This window comes from Taudactylus pleione, unplaced genomic scaffold (assembly GCF_031769625.1).
Source record: "Taudactylus pleione unplaced genomic scaffold, aTauple2 ptg000619l, whole genome shotgun sequence".
Classification (NCBI taxonomy): domain Eukaryota; kingdom Metazoa; phylum Chordata; class Amphibia; order Anura; family Myobatrachidae; genus Taudactylus; species Taudactylus pleione.
The window spans coordinates 4,277,591-4,295,963 of NW_028285021.1; the positions used below are offsets into that span (position 1 = coordinate 4,277,591).

The 18,373-nt window shown below is 46.2% G+C and overlaps 1 protein-coding gene across 1 annotated transcript; it reads right to left on the reverse strand.

The window, feature by feature from the left end:
• Window positions 1-2,351: 2,351 nt before the first annotated feature.
• On the reverse strand, window positions 2,352-17,161 carry FTH1 (ferritin heavy chain 1). Its single transcript, XM_088454486.1, is given in 5 exon segments — window positions 2,352-2,632; window positions 3,601-3,726; window positions 12,312-12,458; window positions 16,947-16,973; window positions 16,975-17,161. Coding segments are annotated over 5 exon segments (534 nt in total). The 5' UTR covers window positions 17,050-17,161; the 3' UTR covers window positions 2,352-2,473.
• Window positions 17,162-18,373: the final 1,212 nt, after the last annotated feature.

Below are 18,373 nucleotides of genomic sequence, written 5' to 3' on the forward strand. Positions count from 1 at the left end.
TATGTTGCCCATAGCAACCAGATTCTACTTATTTATCTAGCACCTTCTACAAGATAATAGCTAGAATCTGATTGGTTGCTATGGGCAACATGTCCACTTCTAAAAACTCAGTTTAGTAAATATACCCCCTAGCCTCAGAGCCAGCACTTCTAGCTTTACTTAACAGCAAGTCATTTTAGGACCATCTATAAAAATACCATATTAATACAGAATCTACTCCCACTTGCATCTAAAAATGGGGTAAATAAACGTACTTACGCTCCTGAAACCTCTGGGAGACTTCAAATTTTTTAGGGAGTCCCCAGGGCTCCCAGAGGAGTGGGTGGTGGTCCTACACAGCAGCAAAATCCCATGTTATTGCAGGGTTCACCTAGGTTGATGCTAGGCATAGAAGGGGCAAGGATTGGATTCCTGGATCGATTGACCTGGTTAGCTTGTAGGGTTTAACAGTTGCTTGGAGATTGACCAGTGACAGAACCTGCAGTAGTCTGGGCCCTATTGCAGCCCCATTCTCTGCACCTGTGAGATCTGCTGCAAAATTGGACAGGTGTGGAGGCATATATTGGATGTTATATTTGCTTCCAGGTCTCCAGTAGGATTGTGTCAGTCTGGAGCTAGATTCTCAGGATTGGACAAGTGTGTACTGATCTTTAGTCATAAAGCAAATCATTCATTTGATATGAATCAATCATTTATGAATTACCAACTGCAGATAAAATGGAGTGAGGTGCCTGATGGGGTAAGGGTGACAGGCCAAAATTCTAGTCCTTACCTGAAGACGTTATTCAGATTTTTTCTGAATATGTTGTTGTTCAGGACCTTACTGGAAGATGTTATCCAAAGTTGCTTAAATAAAGCAGGAACTACTCAGTGTAGTAATGTAGGACAAAATGGCTGCCAGTAGCTGGGCATCCTTTATATAGGATTGTGACATCTCAACACAGGCAGCAGCTACAGATGACTAGCTTGGATCAGCTCTGGGCCCAGATGCCCTGCAGCAGCTTTCTGGTGAGAATATAATAGCAGGGGGTCATTATATGGCAATTTAACTCAGTGTGTGGAGAGGGTTGGTCCCCATAGCAGCCACATGCTCTGCACCTACTATAGCTAGGTCCTTGGAGCAGGCTTATGTATTTAGGTGTACAAGACTGATCTGGAGCAGTGGCTGGGACACCAGCAATGATTCAGACACCTGCTCGTAAGTTTTATGCTACTCATTATACAATCCTGTTATTTTTGCTTTCATGCAAAATTTCAGAATTCTTTGACCTGGAACTTGGCCGGTATGAAAAACATTACAATTATAACATTTCACTCTAGCCAGCAGATCATTTATATTACAAAAAAAAAAAAACGCAATTCTGCAGACAGTATGCTATTGGGCTACTTATGGTAGTTTGTTGAAACTGCACCCTGACTTGTAACTTGGGAGGCTGCATTGGTGAATCATGTACTTGATATGTTCATTTAAAGTCAGAACTGCACAAGGCGGCCATGTTTGAATGTACAGTGGTTAGTTAGTTGTGCCATGTGACAGTCCCAAATTTATGTATGCTTGCATTGCTGCTCATAAATTGAGCCAGAGAATAGACTATTCCACAGGTTCTCAAACTGTCCTCAGGACCCCAAACAGTGCATGTTTTCAGGTCTCCTCACAGAATCACAATTAGCTCCATCTTCGGATCTTTTAAAGTGTCAGTGACTAATGACCACACCTGTGCTCCTGCTGGGTGACCTGTGTGGGATCCTGAGGACAGAGTTTGAGAACCACTGGACTATTCTAACCAGGTTATGCTCTCCCCACATTTGTTTTTCATCTGGTGCTTTGGTTTTCTCCAAAGGTTCACAATAAATTAGCTTCTAATAAGCTTGGCCCTAGTGTGCACCTGGAATTCCCATTTCTCTGTATACCTCCTGTAACAGTTATTGGACTATATACACATTGAACAAATGTTACTGAAGCCTCAAAATGGAAATCACAGATTGTAATATTTGCTAATTTAGTATGCAGGATAACCATGGCTGAGAAGCCATAGACTAATACAGAACGTTAGCTAAAAAGGACCTGAGCATAAATCTTCAAGTTTTATTATGTTAAATCCAGTGGAAGGCCCAAAACAGGCTCCTTGGGTCAAAGTTCTGCCCTGTGTACACCAACGGGATGTCTGACCAGGACCTCAACCCCTCTTAAACCTGCCCAGATCCATCTGGATCACCTCACGTTGTTCCATTCCAATCGGTGCAGGGGTGTCCAAATGCATAACAGGACAAACAGACCAATTAATGATATATACAAGATTGCTTCCCCTTCCACATCAACCAGTATTGGCAGTCAGACCTTACCATGTGAATACTTGTAGAATAACTTTATTGGTGGCAAAAATATAGCAGAGAAACAGAACATAGGGTTTAACAAATAAAACCAGAACATTTATAGAGAAGAGTGCATGAAGCAGGACATGAAGGTGGGAGATCAGTCATGGCTCTCCCCGAGAGTGTGTTTATCAAAGAGGTATTCAGCCATGCCATTCTGTGGGGCTCCCATTCTGCGCAAGTTGGTCACATGGTCTCCAAGCTCCTTCATGGACTTTACCTGCTCATCCAAGTAGTGCGTTTCAATGAAGTCACAGAGCTGTGGAGGAGAGAGTTTTACTAAGTACTTAGAGATTATATACAAACCAAAAAAAAAAAAAAAGAGTTCTGCAGCGATGAAGGTGGCTTGCCTGGCTCATGAAGCACTGACTGGTAGCTACTGAACATTGGAAGAAGGTCTTAAGGACCAAGGAAGCAATTTGAAAAGCAATTTGTTTATCACAGGGCTATTGTAAGCCATCAAGTCGAAACTCCGTTCCTCAATATGAAGTTTGCCAAGCGGCAACTGACTTTCTGGCTTGTTTAAGCTCAAATTTAAGTCAAATCTTATTAGCATTGTACCTCATTGTTGTATGTTATAAAGAATTGCCCTTTTCAATTTAGGGCTTAAATGCTCTGGGTAGCAGCAATTCTTACAAGCCACAAATTCTTAAATAAAACCTGTGACAAATTGGTCATTGCACAGCAAAATAGTGACCCAAAATGAATCTCCAGGCTATGTCAGAACCATCACTAAAGGAACAAGACAACAGGCTTCAAATCATACAATGGCCAACAGTCTCCAGGCAAGTTTGAGATTAATTTGACAGAAGGGTGAAAGTAGCCTACAAGTGCACCATTTATGGGAACTACTGCAAAAGTGATTGGGGGGGGGGGGGGGGGAAAAAGTTGGTTATATCTGCAATAGGGGGTTACTTTAACAATTTATTTTACAGTGGTCTCAAACAAAAAGGATTCTATGATCTATTTAATTTCCAATTAATACTTTAGTTTCAGTACATTGAGACTGCAAATAATTAAAAACTGAAAATTGGGATGCTCTAAGATTTGACAATAAGTGTAAGAAGAATTTGTAATAAGTGTTCCCTACATTTTAATGCTTGTTCTATACTATAGACGGTATAGATTCTAACCTTGGCCATATGAGTGACAGCTTTCTATTGCTTTCAGTGATAAATATTGAATTCAACACGAGCTTCCCTCCAGTTAGTGGAGTCTCATACTCACATGAGGGTCATTCCGTTCAGTAGCCAGTTTGTGCAGATCCAGTAGGGACTGGTTAACGTTTTTCTCCAGTTGCAGGGCGCATTCTAAGGCTTCAAATCCACTGCCCCACTCATCACGATCTGGCTTCTGTAACCAGACATTGGCACTAGTTAATCAAAATGTCAACTCTAGTGAGACTAAGGGCTGTATCTGGAGCGAAAAAGCCATTCTCTGCGAAACTTGCAGATTGTCACTTTCGCCAATTTCACTTATCCCCGTATTCAATTGTAGCATTTTTTTTGCCATGGGCGAAAGAGTTTTGCCTATGATTACCTGGCGGAAAAAAAGTGCAGAATTGCGGTTTTGGGGTGCGGAAACCACCCTGCACCCTTTGTACACCCCCCCCCCCCCCCCCCCTTGACACTAACTGCGTCCAAACTTAAAAAAAAAAAAGAAGAAGAACCCAAAAAAATCACTTGAACTTTTTTACACAAATTTTCAGAGTGGGGGTACAAATTCAAAAACTAGCAAAAATATGAGATATGGTAAGAACTTACCCTTGTTATCTCTATTTCTACGAAGTCCATAGGGTTCCACAGGATACCTTGGGGTATAGGTGTGACGTCAGTCGCAGGGCACCAAAGAGTTAAGCTTTCAGCCTCCCAGGATGCACTAGGTCCCCCTCCTATACCCCGCCCCCAGGCCAAGGCACCTCAGTTAGTTACCAAGCCATAGGCCGGAGGAGGAGAAGGAAGAGAGAGAACAAAGATCTGGACACATACAAGAATCACATTCTCACCAGAGGGAGACGGAAAACCGGTGACCAGAGCAAAGCCCATCTGCAGCACAGGTGCGACAGGGCGGGAGTCCTGTGGAACCCTATGGACTTCGTAGAAATAGAGATAACAAGGGTAAGTTCTTACCATATCTCATATTTTCTACTTCAGGGTCCATAGGGTATCCACAGGATACCTTGGGGATGTCCCAAAGCAGTATCCTTTAAGGGTGGGGACGCTCCTGTGCAGAAAGGAGAATCCGCCGCCCGAAGGAAGCATCCTGAGAGGCGAAGGTGTCAAACCTGTAATACCTCACGAAGGTATGGACAGAAGACCACGTAGCAGCCTTGCAGATCTGAACTGCCGAGGCACCACGTCAAGCTGCCCACGAAGGACCCACAGACCTAGTGGAATGAGCCTTCAGAGAAGGAGGGACCGGTAGGCCTTCATGAAGATAAGCTTCAGAAATAGCCATACGGATCCAGGCTGCCAAAGTTTGCTTTGAAGCAGGCCAACCCTTTTTACAGAAGCCATAGAGGACAACAAAGCGTCCGACTTCCTAAACAAAGAAGTGCGGTCCACATAAGTCCTTAAGGCCCGCACAACATCCAAAGAGGCCTCACCCACGGAAAGACCCGGTGAGTTAAAGGCCGGAACAACTATTTCCTCGTTAACATGAAACTGGGAAACAACTTTGGGAAGAAACTTGGGCCGAGTGCGGAGCACTGCCCTGTTCCCATGAAAAACCAAGAAAGGGGGTCTACAAGAAAGAGCCCCTAACTCAGAAACACGTCTGGCTGAAGCAACGGCCAGAAGGAAAACAGTCTTAGCTGTTAGCCATTTAATATCCACTGAGCCCAGTGGTTCAAACGGCGGTCCTTGGAGAGCCCTCAGGACCACAGCCAAATCCCAAGGCGCCACAGGTGGAACAAAGGGCGGCTGAATACGGAGAACACCTTGCATAAAGGTGCGCACATCCGGGATTGTAGCAATCCTACGGTGAAACCAGACAGATAGGGCCGAAACCTGTACCTTCAAAGAAACAAGGCGAAGCCCATGATCTAGTCCCGCTTGCAGGAAGGCGAGAATCCGAGACAGACGAAACTCCCGCGGTGCATAACCTCTCGGTCGACACCACTGGAAGAACATATGTCACACGCGATGGTATATCCTCGCGGAAGACGGTTTCCGAGCTCGTAACATGGTACGCACCACAGAGCTGGAAAACCCCCGGGACCTCAGCATGGCCGTCTCAATAGCCACGCCGCCAAAGACAGCCGAGTCAGGTCCGGGTGAAGACAAGGACCCTGAGACAGAATGTCCGGTCGTAGCGGCAACCGCAGAGGACTGTCCACGGACAGACCCTGAAGGTCTGAGAACCAGTGCCGTCTGGGCCACGCGGGAGCTATCAACAGGAGCATCCCTCCTTCCTGTTTGAATTTCCGGACTACCCGTGGAAGAAGGGAGACCGGAGGGAACAGGTATGTGAACCTGAACGTCCACCGGACGGACAGAGCATCCACCAGAGACGCCCCTTCGTCTCTTGTGCGAGACCCGTACACCGGCAACTTGTTGTTGTGCCGGGACGCCATGAGGTCGATTTCTGGAAGACCCCACCTGTCCACCAGTAGTTGAAAAACGTCCGGGTGCAGGGACCATTCCCCTGGATGAACGTCCTGGCGACTTAGAAAGTCCGCCTGCCAATTTAGCACTCCCGGGATGAAGACCGCTGATATGGCCGGAAGATTGCGCTCCGCCCAAACCAGGATCCGAGAGACCTCTACGAGAGCCTCCCGACTGCGAGTTCCTCCTTGCCTGTTTATGTAGGCCACGGTGGTAGCATTGTCCGACTGGACCTGCACCGGGTGACCCTGGAGAAACCGCTGTGCCTGCAGGAGAGCATTGAAGACCGCACGGAGTTCCAAGATATTTATTGGAAGCTCCGCTTCTGTCGGCGTCCACCTGCCCTGGAACAAGTTTGGACCCGAAACTGCTCCCCAGCCCCGAAGACTGGCGTCCGTTGTCAACAGGACCCAATTTGGAACCCAGAACGGACGTCCCTTGTTGAGGTGGGTCGTCTTTAACCACCACGCAAGGGACAGGCGAACCTCCGGGGTGAGCACAATCGTCTGGAACTTCAGAGACTGAGGCAGCCCGTTCCACTTGGACAGGATCAGGTGCTGCAGAGGTCTGGAGTGAAACAGGGCGTATTCCACCATGTCGAACACCGACACCATGGAGCCCAGTAACCTCATCGCCGAGTGTAAGGACACCCGGCGGCTGTGCAGACAACTGCGCACCCTTGACTGTAAAGCAGAGATCTTGTCCTCCGTCACGAAGATCCTTTGCTGTCCCGAGTTCAATAAGGCTCCAAGATGCAGAATCCTCCGAGACGGGATTAGAGTGGACTTCTGCCAGTTGATTAGCCAGCCGTGCCGTTGCAGCAGTGCAATGGTCAGGTCCAAGTGGTGTAACAGGAGCTCTGGAGATCCTGTCACCAATAACAGGTCGTCCAAGTACGGCAACATGCGGACTCCTTGCAGCCGCAGAGAAGCCGCCATGACCGTCATCACCTTGGTGAAACACGTGGTGCTGTCGCCAGGCCAAAAGGTAACGCCCGAAACTGGAAATGGTCGCTGCGGTTGCAAACCGAAAGAACTCTTGATGGCGCAAAAGAATAGGGACATGCAGGTAAGCGTCCTGTATGTCCAATGACACCATGTAGTCCCCAGGTTCCAGCGCCAGAATGATGGACCGTAGGGTCTCCATCCGAAACTTCGGGACCCGCAAAGACTTGTTGAGTGCTTTGAGGTTGAGAATCGGACGATATGACCCATTGGGTTTCTGTACCAAAAATAGATTTGAATAGAAACCCTGGCCCCTCTGGGAGAATGGAACAGGCACTATAACTCCAGCCTGGAGCATAGTGTGCAATACCTTCCGCAGCTCCGTAGCCTTGTTCCGGTCTGATGGTAGACCCGTGGTGAAGAATCGAGCCGGGGGTCTGTGCCGGAAGGAGAGGGCGTACCCGTGAGAGACCACCTCCAGAACCCAAGTGTCTGTCGTAGTGAACGACCAACACCGGGAGAACTGCAGCAGGCGGCCTCCCACCCTGGGATCCCCCAAGGGGAGACCCGGACCGTCAGGCCGCAGGCTTGTCATCTGGCTTGGGGGCCGGACGTCTGGTACTCCATGCCTGTTTCCGGGGCTTGCCCGATTTCTTAGGGCCAGCCTGTCGAGGAAACGACTGTGGTTTGGGCCTGCCCTGGGCCCTAGATGACCGAAAGGACGATGGTCCAGAACCAGAAGGAGCAGCGGCCGACGGGAGACAAGCAGATTTGGCTGCCGCCAGCGTGGCCACAATCTTATCCAGATCCGGACCGAAGAGAACTTCTCCGGTAAACGGCAACGCTTCCAGACCTTTCTTGGATCTGCGTCCGCCTTCCAGGATCGCAGCCACAAGGTGCGACGAGCAGCTACCGCTGCTGAAGAAATTCTAGACACCAGAGTACTAATGTCTAGAGCCGCCTCGTTGATGTAGGTGGCCGAATCACGGAGATTGCCAATCAACTCCGCTTGTTCGGCCGGACAGTCGGATTCAAAAGAAGCCTCTAATGAATCCGCCCAGCGCTCCATCGCTCTGGCAACCCAGCAAATGGCCATAGCCGGCCGTGCTGCCCCCCCTGCAAGGGAATAAGCGGACTTCAGGCAGATTTCTACCTTGCGGTCCGTAGCATCCTTAAGGGAGGACATGGATGGCATCGGCAATGTGGCACTACGGACAAGACGGGTCACGTGAGAATCCACCTGTGGAGGGGATTCACACTTAGCAAAATAATTATCCGCGAACGGATAAGCCACTGCCAGGCGTCTCTGCGGCTGGTATCTTTTGCCAGGTTGTTTCCACGCCTCCTCTAAATGGTCCACCAACTGACCCGAAAGAGGAAAGACTGTGGCATCGCCCTTCACATCTTTGAAAAAGGCATACTTAGATTTAGCCGCTGGGGGAACTTCGTCCTCAATCACCAAGGCTGTGCGGACCGCCCGAATAAGTCCAGGAATATATACTTTGGACTTAGCATCAGTGTCCTTAGTATGGAAAGGTTCCTGATCGTAAGGATCCAGAATCTCCCCATCATCAGACGTCCCTTCGTCATCCTCATAAGGAGCGGACAGAGACGCCACCGGCCTTTTATGAGGCCGCATCACAGACTCCCCTTGCAATACATCCGACAAGTGCTGTAAAGAACTCGTCAGGGAGTTAACCCACGCTGGCTCCTGAGAACCCGGGTGCGGGGAAATAGGGAGACTGTGGGGTACCACCAATTGTCGTGGGAACCCCTGCATGGGTGACGACACCACAGACTGCTGGGACAAACCCATCGGAGTAAACGCGGGCTGCGGAGCTAACTGGCCCACTAAAGCTGTTAACGCCTGAGCGAAACAAGCCCAGGGCGGCTCCTGTACCGGTGCTGTAACCGTAATAGGCCGCGCCATGGACAACACTGCCGGCAAAGGCCCTCCGCGCTACCCTCCCCCTCCGCTAACGGTACTTTGCACGTGGTACACTGTAGCCGGAGGGGAAAATCACTTTCAGACATGATGGCACCACGTATGTGACCTCTCTCACCAATTAAGTATTAAATAGGCGAGAGACCACCCTGCAGCACCGCACCGCAAGGGCTTTAGCAGAAAGAACAGGGACAGTAATAAAGCTGACAGTTTAGTGAAGAATAGTTACAGGCAGCGCTAGCACAGTCACATACAATGCAGAGAAATAACAATTCCTGCACTAACAGCGCTGATCACTCAACTACACAGACACAGGGCCTGGTAGGACACAGCGCTGCATACACAGACCTGAGCCACAGCGGAGGAGAGGTATGCGGGGGGACCCAGACCACGATGCTTCCTTCCAGACTTCCAGCAGCGTTCACCATGCGTTGCAGAGAAGATGGCCGCCGAGGAGCAGAGAGAAGCTGGCCTGGGGGAGGAGCGCTGACACAGGACCAGTCAGCACAGTGCAGAGAGGGCTGTGTGCAGCGGGGGAGGCGCCGGCTGTGAGACAGGGAAGGCGCGCTCCCCTGGCATGCATTTAACCCCTGGGACGCCGCAGCGCTACCGCTCTGCTGCGGTCCGCTGTCCCAGGGGGTAGTGGAAGCGCAGGTTGGTCGCCTGGCTCCACGCTGCAGCCAGTCCCCAGGGAGCCCCCTGCCTGGGGACTTAGGACCATGTGATCAGCGGGGACCCACCGCGGGACCCCGCTGCTTACCTCTGTCCCCCTTGAATCCGGCCATGGTCCGGAGCATCTGGGGTCACCGCTAGCTGTGACCCCAGACGCCCACCAGCATCCCCGGATCAGTACCGGCGTTCTGGTACCGGCGGGGTGTAGGGAAGACAGCATGGACGTCAGGACTGACTGTCCATGCTGTTCATCCAGTTGTGCAGCCACAGCTGCATGAAGAATAAGCTTCAGGGGCTCTTCTAGCCCCCACTCCAACAGGTGCACCCGACTCCGGCCGGGCACCAAACTAAACTGAGGTGCCTTGGCCGGGGTATAGGAGGGGGACCTAGTGCATCCTGGGAGGCTGAAAGCTTAACTCTTTGGTGCCCTGCGACTGACGTCACACCTATACCCCAAGGTATCCTGTGGATACCCTATGGACCCTGAAGTAGAAATAGCCTTTGGGCGGTCTGCAAGTATGGGGGAGGTGTTGTGGTTTGCAAGAGTTTGCTGAAGGTGTTATTTTGTGCATTTTAATGCTCGACTTTAAAGTTTTAAATATGCTAGCATCCATTTTTATGTACCCCAAATTTGATGGTACTACCTATTTTCCCAAAAAAACTTGTGCAAAATACTATTCTTCACCACTTGCTGAAAGAGGCTAAATAGCACTTATTGAGACAGTTTAAAGACCCCAAATACCTTTAGCAGGGCTATTTGGGGTACCCATAGTGAACCCCCATGTCAGAGCATCTTTAAGGGGGTGTCAGGTTGATTGCCCCAAAAGGAAATTTCGCCGATTTGGAATTGAATATGGGGATACGAGCACAATACTTATTCACTGCCAAAACCACAGATGGCGAAAAGTCCGGCAACTGACTTTTCGCTCTAAAATGAATATGGCCCTAAGGGAGTATATGCCTATCCAGTTACCAAGGCTAGTCAGGTATAGTATCCCAAACAAAGTTAGGAATCCTTATAAAGAAGGAACATCTTACCCTCTACAGTAAAGGATTCTTAGTCCATGTGACTGTTCTAATTTAGAATTGTTGACACTAGATCACCCTCCCTTTTAGTCTGAAGGCAGGTATAGGTATAATTCCTTACCAACCTAAACTTCATGGCTTTATGTAGTAGATTCTCTACCTTTTAATTACTGAGTTATAGTATATAACCATTATGGTCTTGATTCTCATTTTGAGATAGTTGTATTTTGTCCTTTTTGGACTAGAGATGTATGAATTATACATTTTTATTGTAAGACTGCAAAATGTACATAAGTGCATATGGCCATTTGCATACAACACAAGTGCACTGTATAAGACTTCAGTGATAACTGCAACCTGACAGCTCTGTATAACAGCTGCCAAGGAAGCCTGTAATAGCATGTTCATGGAAATACCCCATGCTCAGTGGATGCACAAACACAAGCTCTGCAGCTAGACAAGATGGAAACACTGCATAATTAAAAAAAAAAAAAAAAAAAAGCCACCTCAGAGCTGCATACACAGCTAATTAGTGACAATACAAGACAGTCACGTCCTACTGGAAGAGGATTTTATTTGTCACATTAAAAACAATCTAAAAAAACGTATGTCAGATAATTAGTTAACATTTACATCTTGGCATCTGACACAACTAAAGTTAACCCAAAACAGGAAGTGTGTAATCTAGTTAAGCTGGTATCAGGTTGTAGGATCAACCTCAGTTATAACAATAACTACAGTACCAGTCAAAAGTTTGGAGACCTTCTCATTCAAAGGTTTTTGCTTATTTAAATTTTCAACATAGAACATACAACTTTCTTTGTTGTCTAACCAACATGTCAATCATTTGTCGACCTATTTAGTTTTGATCTAGGGCTAGTCAATCTTTGATAGGTTGATCTATTAACTGTCGACCTATTTGGTGTCAAACTTTGACTCTTTTATAGATTGGGTAGACAAAAAAAAATTGATCAATTAGTTTCGATCTAGGAAGCGTTGATCTATTGTTACTGTCACACTTTACATTGTCTAACTATTAGTTGTCGATCCAAGTACTGTTGCCCTTATATACCTTAGATATTTGATATATTACATATTGATCTGTCACATTTGACTATATTACAGTCGAACTAATGTTACTATTGATCTACAGTAAGTTGATCTAGGCTCCGTCCATCTAGCATGGTCGACCTATTTATTGTTTATCTAGACACAGCCGGTTAATCCGCCCCCAGTTAAGCTGCTGCATCCAGCAATGCGAAGGCTAGTCATACTGCAGACTACCGAAAGCAGCTCTGATACTAGTTTATGATACTCTATTCCACAGGTTCTCAAACTGTCCTCAGGACCCCAAACAGTGCATGTTTTCCAGGTCTCCTCACAGAATCACAAGTGAAATTAGCTTCACCTGTAGATCTTTTAAAATGGGTCAGTGAGTAATGAATACACCTACTGGGTGACCTGAAAAATGTGACCTGTGTGGGGTCCTGAGGACAGAGTGAGAGCCATTGCTCTATACCAGGGGGTTCTTACCTCCAGTACCACCAACAGGTCATGTTTTGTGGATCTCTTTACTCAAGCCCAGGTGAGCTAATCTAATTTGCTGGGCCAGTAATAATCCCAAAGACAGAAATCCTCAAATGATGGCCTGTTGGGAAAACTAGAAAGTTGAGAACCACAATCCTATACTAATTTAAAAAAAAAAAAAAAAAAAAAAAAAAAAATATGATATAAAAGTCTACTTGCCTTCACATCCTGCAGGAAGATCCTTCCTCCACGTTGGTTCTGTTGCTTCATAAGTTTCTCTGCATGTTCACGCTCCTCATGGGATTGGTGCAGGAAGTATTTTGCAAAGTTCTTTAATGCCACATCATCACGATCAAAGTAATAGGACTGAGGGAACAGAAAAAGCTCAACTTAACATTGGTATTAACATATAGCAGTAATGCTTTAATGTCTCCACTTTTGGAAGAGTAAAAAGGAGACAAGTTTGCAGATACTGTGTTACAGTTTGAGACTAGCTTATAATAGGGACTACCAAGTGTCACATGGAATGCATTCTGTTAAAACAAACCGCTCTAGCACCTTATGCAAGTGATTTTCTACCATATTAAATTAAAAAAAAAATAACTTAAAAAAATAAGTGTAAAATGTCCAGTACAGGTATGGGAAAATACATAGTGTCTGTCAGCATATACACTTATTCCAGGGCACATCCATATGTCTGTATACATGTCTGCGTTCATTTTGCAGAAGGTTTAATCCAATACAGATAGAAAAAATAAAATTTAATGGATAAAAAAAAAAAAAAAAGTTTGTCACTCACTAGGCAATAGTGATAAGAGGATCACACAAGAGAATTCTAGTTTCATACCACTGTCAGACACATACGATAAAACTGGGTTTGTGTTGAAATTGGCAGAGTTGCAATAAAAACTTTCCCAGGTGTCAAAGAAAAAAAAAAAAAAAAGCCACCCTTTTCTCCTTTTCAAACAGTTTCAACCCAGTGCATTCAGAATATAAAATGTAATTTCTCCTGCGGCTCTTATGGAGTGTAGTAATTTCCTGCTACCTGGGGTAAGCCTCTGACCCATCGGAAAGATACCCAGGACGGCCCATTCCAGAGTAAACGGCACAAAATTGACAAGATGAATCAGCCTCCTGCTGTACTCTCCACTAGAAACCGTGGACTACTGGACACTCCCATAGACAATGATATAGATTTTCTACCATATTTAATGCACTAGACCAGAGTTTTCCAAATTTGGTCCTCAAGGCAATCTAACAGTCCAGGGTTTAAGGCTATCCATTCCAGTACACAGATAGTATAGTTAATTCTAGGCCCAGCACTGGGCAGGGTACCGGACAGTAAAAAGGGCAGTCGATGCACCCCCTCATCATTCTAGGGGCATGCACAGCACATAGACATGCTGGGCTGCCACCAAGCTCTCCCCTCATTGAATAGATGCAGTGCACATGGCATCTATTCACTGGCAGTGAGTGCGCTTCACCGCAATTTTTTCCCCCACAGGACATTGCAGCCTGCATGTGGGGATGGCACCCGGCAGGCTGTTGGTAGTTAGGGCAGGGTGCAATTTGTAGTTTTACCTGGACTGTTAGGGCACTTTAAGGACAGTGTGGGAAACACTACATTAAACACTGAAAGTTAACAAATTGCAGTCATCTTAACACTTGTATTCCATGGAAGCTCAGTCACCAGTTTAGTTCTATCACTATGGGCTATTTGCTCAGGTGGGGTGACAGATGACCCTCTGCCCCAGACACATCCACTAGCTTAATAAAGTTCCCCTCCCCTTGCCTGTTATTTGTCCTACCAAGTCTGGTGTTCTAGTAAGGTTAGTACTTATAAAATAGTAACGGCTAAACCTAGCATATCATTCTGTTCATGTTGCTTTGCACTTTGTGATTACATCCTTATAACTGGATCTGGGCAGAATGGCTGATTACTACACAGGAATCGGTCATTGATCTGTGTGTTGGCAAAACTCAGCTATGTAGACCATTAGAATTAACAGCACTGATCTGGGTGAAGGGGTGGTCAGGAAAACAACTCAACGCAAATTGAATAGTGCCGGGAGCAAGCTCCTGGAGCAATTCATTGTGCTGCGTGGTCGAAGAATGCTTGTTGTTGTGCCTTAACAAGGGTGTTAAGGCACATTAACTGGCATTCTCTGACCAAAGTGCCAGGCGCGGGGCTGTTAGCACCACACTAAGCAGAAAAATAGCTCAATGCCCAGCACTTCGATCGGATTTCTTCTCTCATCCCAGGGGGGAGGGGGTCACGAGAAGAAATACTTAGTACGCCCAAACAGCATGGTGTATTAATTAAAATTCCAATGCTTGTGCAATATTCATAGCAGGATGGATGTATTGGCTGTCATTAAGGGTCAGAACAAAGGTCATATTAGGGTGGATGTCCTGATTAGTCATTAAAAAGGTACTCCTGCTTTGTGCCAGGTCACATCATGGTTATAGGCACGCTTATTCCCATTACTAGCAGTCAATGATCAAGCGTAAAACAAATATGTGCTTGTGGGTTTAGACATTAAGGAAAGTTACCATCACGCTTCAGTACTAGATTTGACAGACTTCGAGGCTAAAAGCAGTGTAACTATATTGAATATGAACAAATCCAAGACTATTCCTTTATACTGATATTTGGTTCAGCCCTACAATACTGCTCTATGCCCAGCAGAGAGCACTACAATCAGATCAGCCAACCATGCATCGCACATGGCACATACCCCTCCCATCACACGTACACAAATCTTGGAGGTCATTATGTCTTTGTATATGAATCACCACACATGAGGCGACAAACATCTTAACATTTAACTGTTTCAGTACAATATCTACCATTATATAGACTGTTGCACATCACCTTTAAACACAGATTTTGAATGCATGCCTTTAATTTCTCACAAAATCCATTGCACTATGAGGGGTTTGACAGAGGTCTGATAACACTAATGCTGCATGTACACAGTACGATGGCAACTATCAGATAACGATCAGACAATCATTGGATGAACATCCAACACATGCAGTAACCCAACGATTATAACAGCCCACGAACGTAATTCACGGGTCCCTATAGTAAGCAGGCTAACTGGTCGATATCGACCAGGTCTGCCTGCTTGTACAGACAGGTAGTTGGTCGATAAACATACATGGCCATGCATCAACCATCGTATAGTAGTTTACAGGGGCCAGAAACTGTTAGGATCGTTAAAGTTAAAATCTGACAGTTTATCATGCTGTGTGTAGGCAGCATAACAGCCATTCTTGGGGAAGCTATACATTTATTCAAACATGACACAAGAATGAATGTATCACAGGTTTTAATGTTCACAAGAGATGCACTATAAATCCAAGCATAACCATAAAAGAATGAAGGTTCTTTAGTACATGCAAGCCAACTCATTTTTGATTATTCCTGAACAGCACATGGGTTTCATCATTGATGTCATCTAGTAAGCTGCAGCCTGCTACACTAATGGTAGACCACAACCTTCATCTACAACAGGCATGGAGAACCTCAGGCCCGGGGGCCTTATAAGGCCCTCAGAATCACTTGTTCTGGCCCTCAGCTTTTTTCTGCTAGCCTCATCTGGCTAGCAGGGTGCTTAACATGGCATCATGCAGCCAGAATCTATAAAGCAGTGCCGCCTGGAGTCCTTATGAAGCTTCAGACTGTCACCACTGCTCTTACAGCTCCCTGTAGCATCCTTAGGATGCTCCAGGCATTGCTGTAAGCACCGGCAATTGTGGCCCGCCCCTGTGTGATGTCATGTCACAGAGGGGCATGTCCTGCATATAATAAGATAGAGATATATCTCTCAAAATGGCCCTCAGCAGGAAAAAAAAAAAAAAAAAAAGTTCCCCACCCTGATCTACAACAACATCTGTTTGGGACTGATATTCAAACATGCACAGGCCTTACCATCAGGTGTATCATTGCAATTCAGTGTCTGCCTTGCACTATAGAACATGTGTCACTACATATACCCAAGGGTGCAGAACATCACTCCTACAGAAAAATACACCCATTACATAGGAGATATTTAGATCAACACAAGGGTGAAGCCACACCAGTGCTATAATAATATTCCACTCCCTAGCAGTTATACAGGGTGCCCCAAAGCTGGAATCCTAGTAGACTTATGATAGGTATAGAAATAGCCAGCCATTAGGATGCCACTGTTGGTATTGTGACAGCCAGCATTACATACCCATTTATTACCAATGCATTGGGCATGAGAGCACCAGAGTCTGACTCAGCAGCTTCATATTTAACACAAAGAAGAATTGTCAGTGCTTTCACCAGAACCACTTGTATCCATGCACAGATGGTGAAATAAGGAAACATTGCACAGCAACACTGCTTTTATGGATTGATCCTTCAAACCCCCAGGATGAACATAACAAAAAAAAAAAAAAAAAAGGGGACATATCAACCTTTTCAAAAACTCGATCTTTAATGCCCATCCCTACACATGGGTCTATGCCAGACTAGAGTAACACATGATGCAGCATCTTGTTTGTTTAGAGAGTGCCAGTTAATGGGAGCCAGCAGTACATTGCACAGATACAATAACAGATATTAACCGTAGTAGTCATCCCTGGTACCTTGGCCACTAAGATGCGCATCTAACCCATAGACACTGACATCTGCTAATCTGTAGAACTTAAGGATCAGCAGGCACGCTGGACTTGGCATGCTCACAAGTGGAAGCACATCTCTGCCTACATGCCAGTATAGTGTGTATATCAAAGCACACCTAGCTCACACTGCAGTATTACGCGCCCCGCCACCCTAGTATAAGGGCAGATCGCGGCTGATGCTGGCAGAATACGCACCATGGATAGGTACACATAGGATGCATTACAGCTCCAGGTTGACCTGGCGGTTGATTGCAGCCTCACAATCCTGGTGGTAGTTCTGGCGGATCTGGGAGCTCATGGTGTCTCGGTTGAGGGTTCCGTCCAATCACTGTTGAGCGGGGAACCACAAAAGCTTCTAACTCCTAACGGTGCAGCAGCGGTGATTAGTCTGACGCAGTGCCCGCAGCTGCTGCCTTTTATACTCGCGTTACGTCACCTGCCCAAGCACTGCCAGGGGAACTGTCCCGCCCCCTGGCTGGCCGCGTGAGGGGAAATCTGTCGGCCATCTTTTTCCAGGGCAACTGTCATGTCTTTTATTTGCGTAGCTTGTGTCCGCGCTGGATATAATCAAAGACTATAGTAGTACTGCCTGGTGATAAAAAGACCTACAGACATTGCGTGCGGCTACCACCAGCACGCGAATCTTACGTTTTCAGCTCAGATGCATATGGTACACTGCCCTTTTCAAAGATGACGCCTTGATGATTACTTAACATGGTGTCTGACGTACAAGAGTTAAACGTTTGTGCAATAGCATATCATGCTAAACATATTGTGGTGTTGTGTCACTGCATTTACAGTTGACTACATAGCTGAGATACTACAGACTTAATTAGTGTTAATGCATAATTGCCAACAAACAAACTTAATTAGCACTGGCACGTAGTTATACAGGTTATGTGACTTAATTAAAAACAAGTTAGACACAGACTGGACTTAAGGCCCTCATACATCAGCAATTGATTGCAGCAATCGTGCAATTTGCAATCGATTGTGTATAAAAATCTTTCCCTTTTTCAATCGATTGTGGCAATTCTGCAATCTGCAATCAATTGAAAAAGGGAAAGATTTTTATACACAATCGATTGCAAATTGCACGATTGCTGCAATCAATTGCTGATGTATGAGGGCCTTAACATCGTTCACCCATTTGCGATATAACTCATTTAATAGAATATACTTGAATGTTCTATTCTCTGGGGTCTATTCAGCATTGATATTTTTACATAAAAATACGGAAACTATGATGTAGCTATTTATGTAGCTCCCCTATTCCAGTGGCAAACGCCGGATTTCTAGAGGGGGGTTTCCAAATGCCCGATTTTATAGTGAGTGTGACCAGTCCATGAGGAGGGTATAATTAGCAGTTAACCAGCTTTAATATGTGTAACACCCTCTAAGGGATGGTATTTGTAAATACACCCCTCTCAGTGTTAGAGCTTGCTTCCTGTTGTAGATATTACATGCCTGAGACCCGGATCAGTTTTCAGGTAAAGGAGGGGCTGGAGAGATAGACACGCAGGGGTGGGAAGACTGGGTGTGTAGCTGGCAGAGCAGAGGGAGGAGGGGGAGAGAACAAAGGGAGTTGGGAAGAAGAATTTGGGAGAGAGCAGACATCTTTG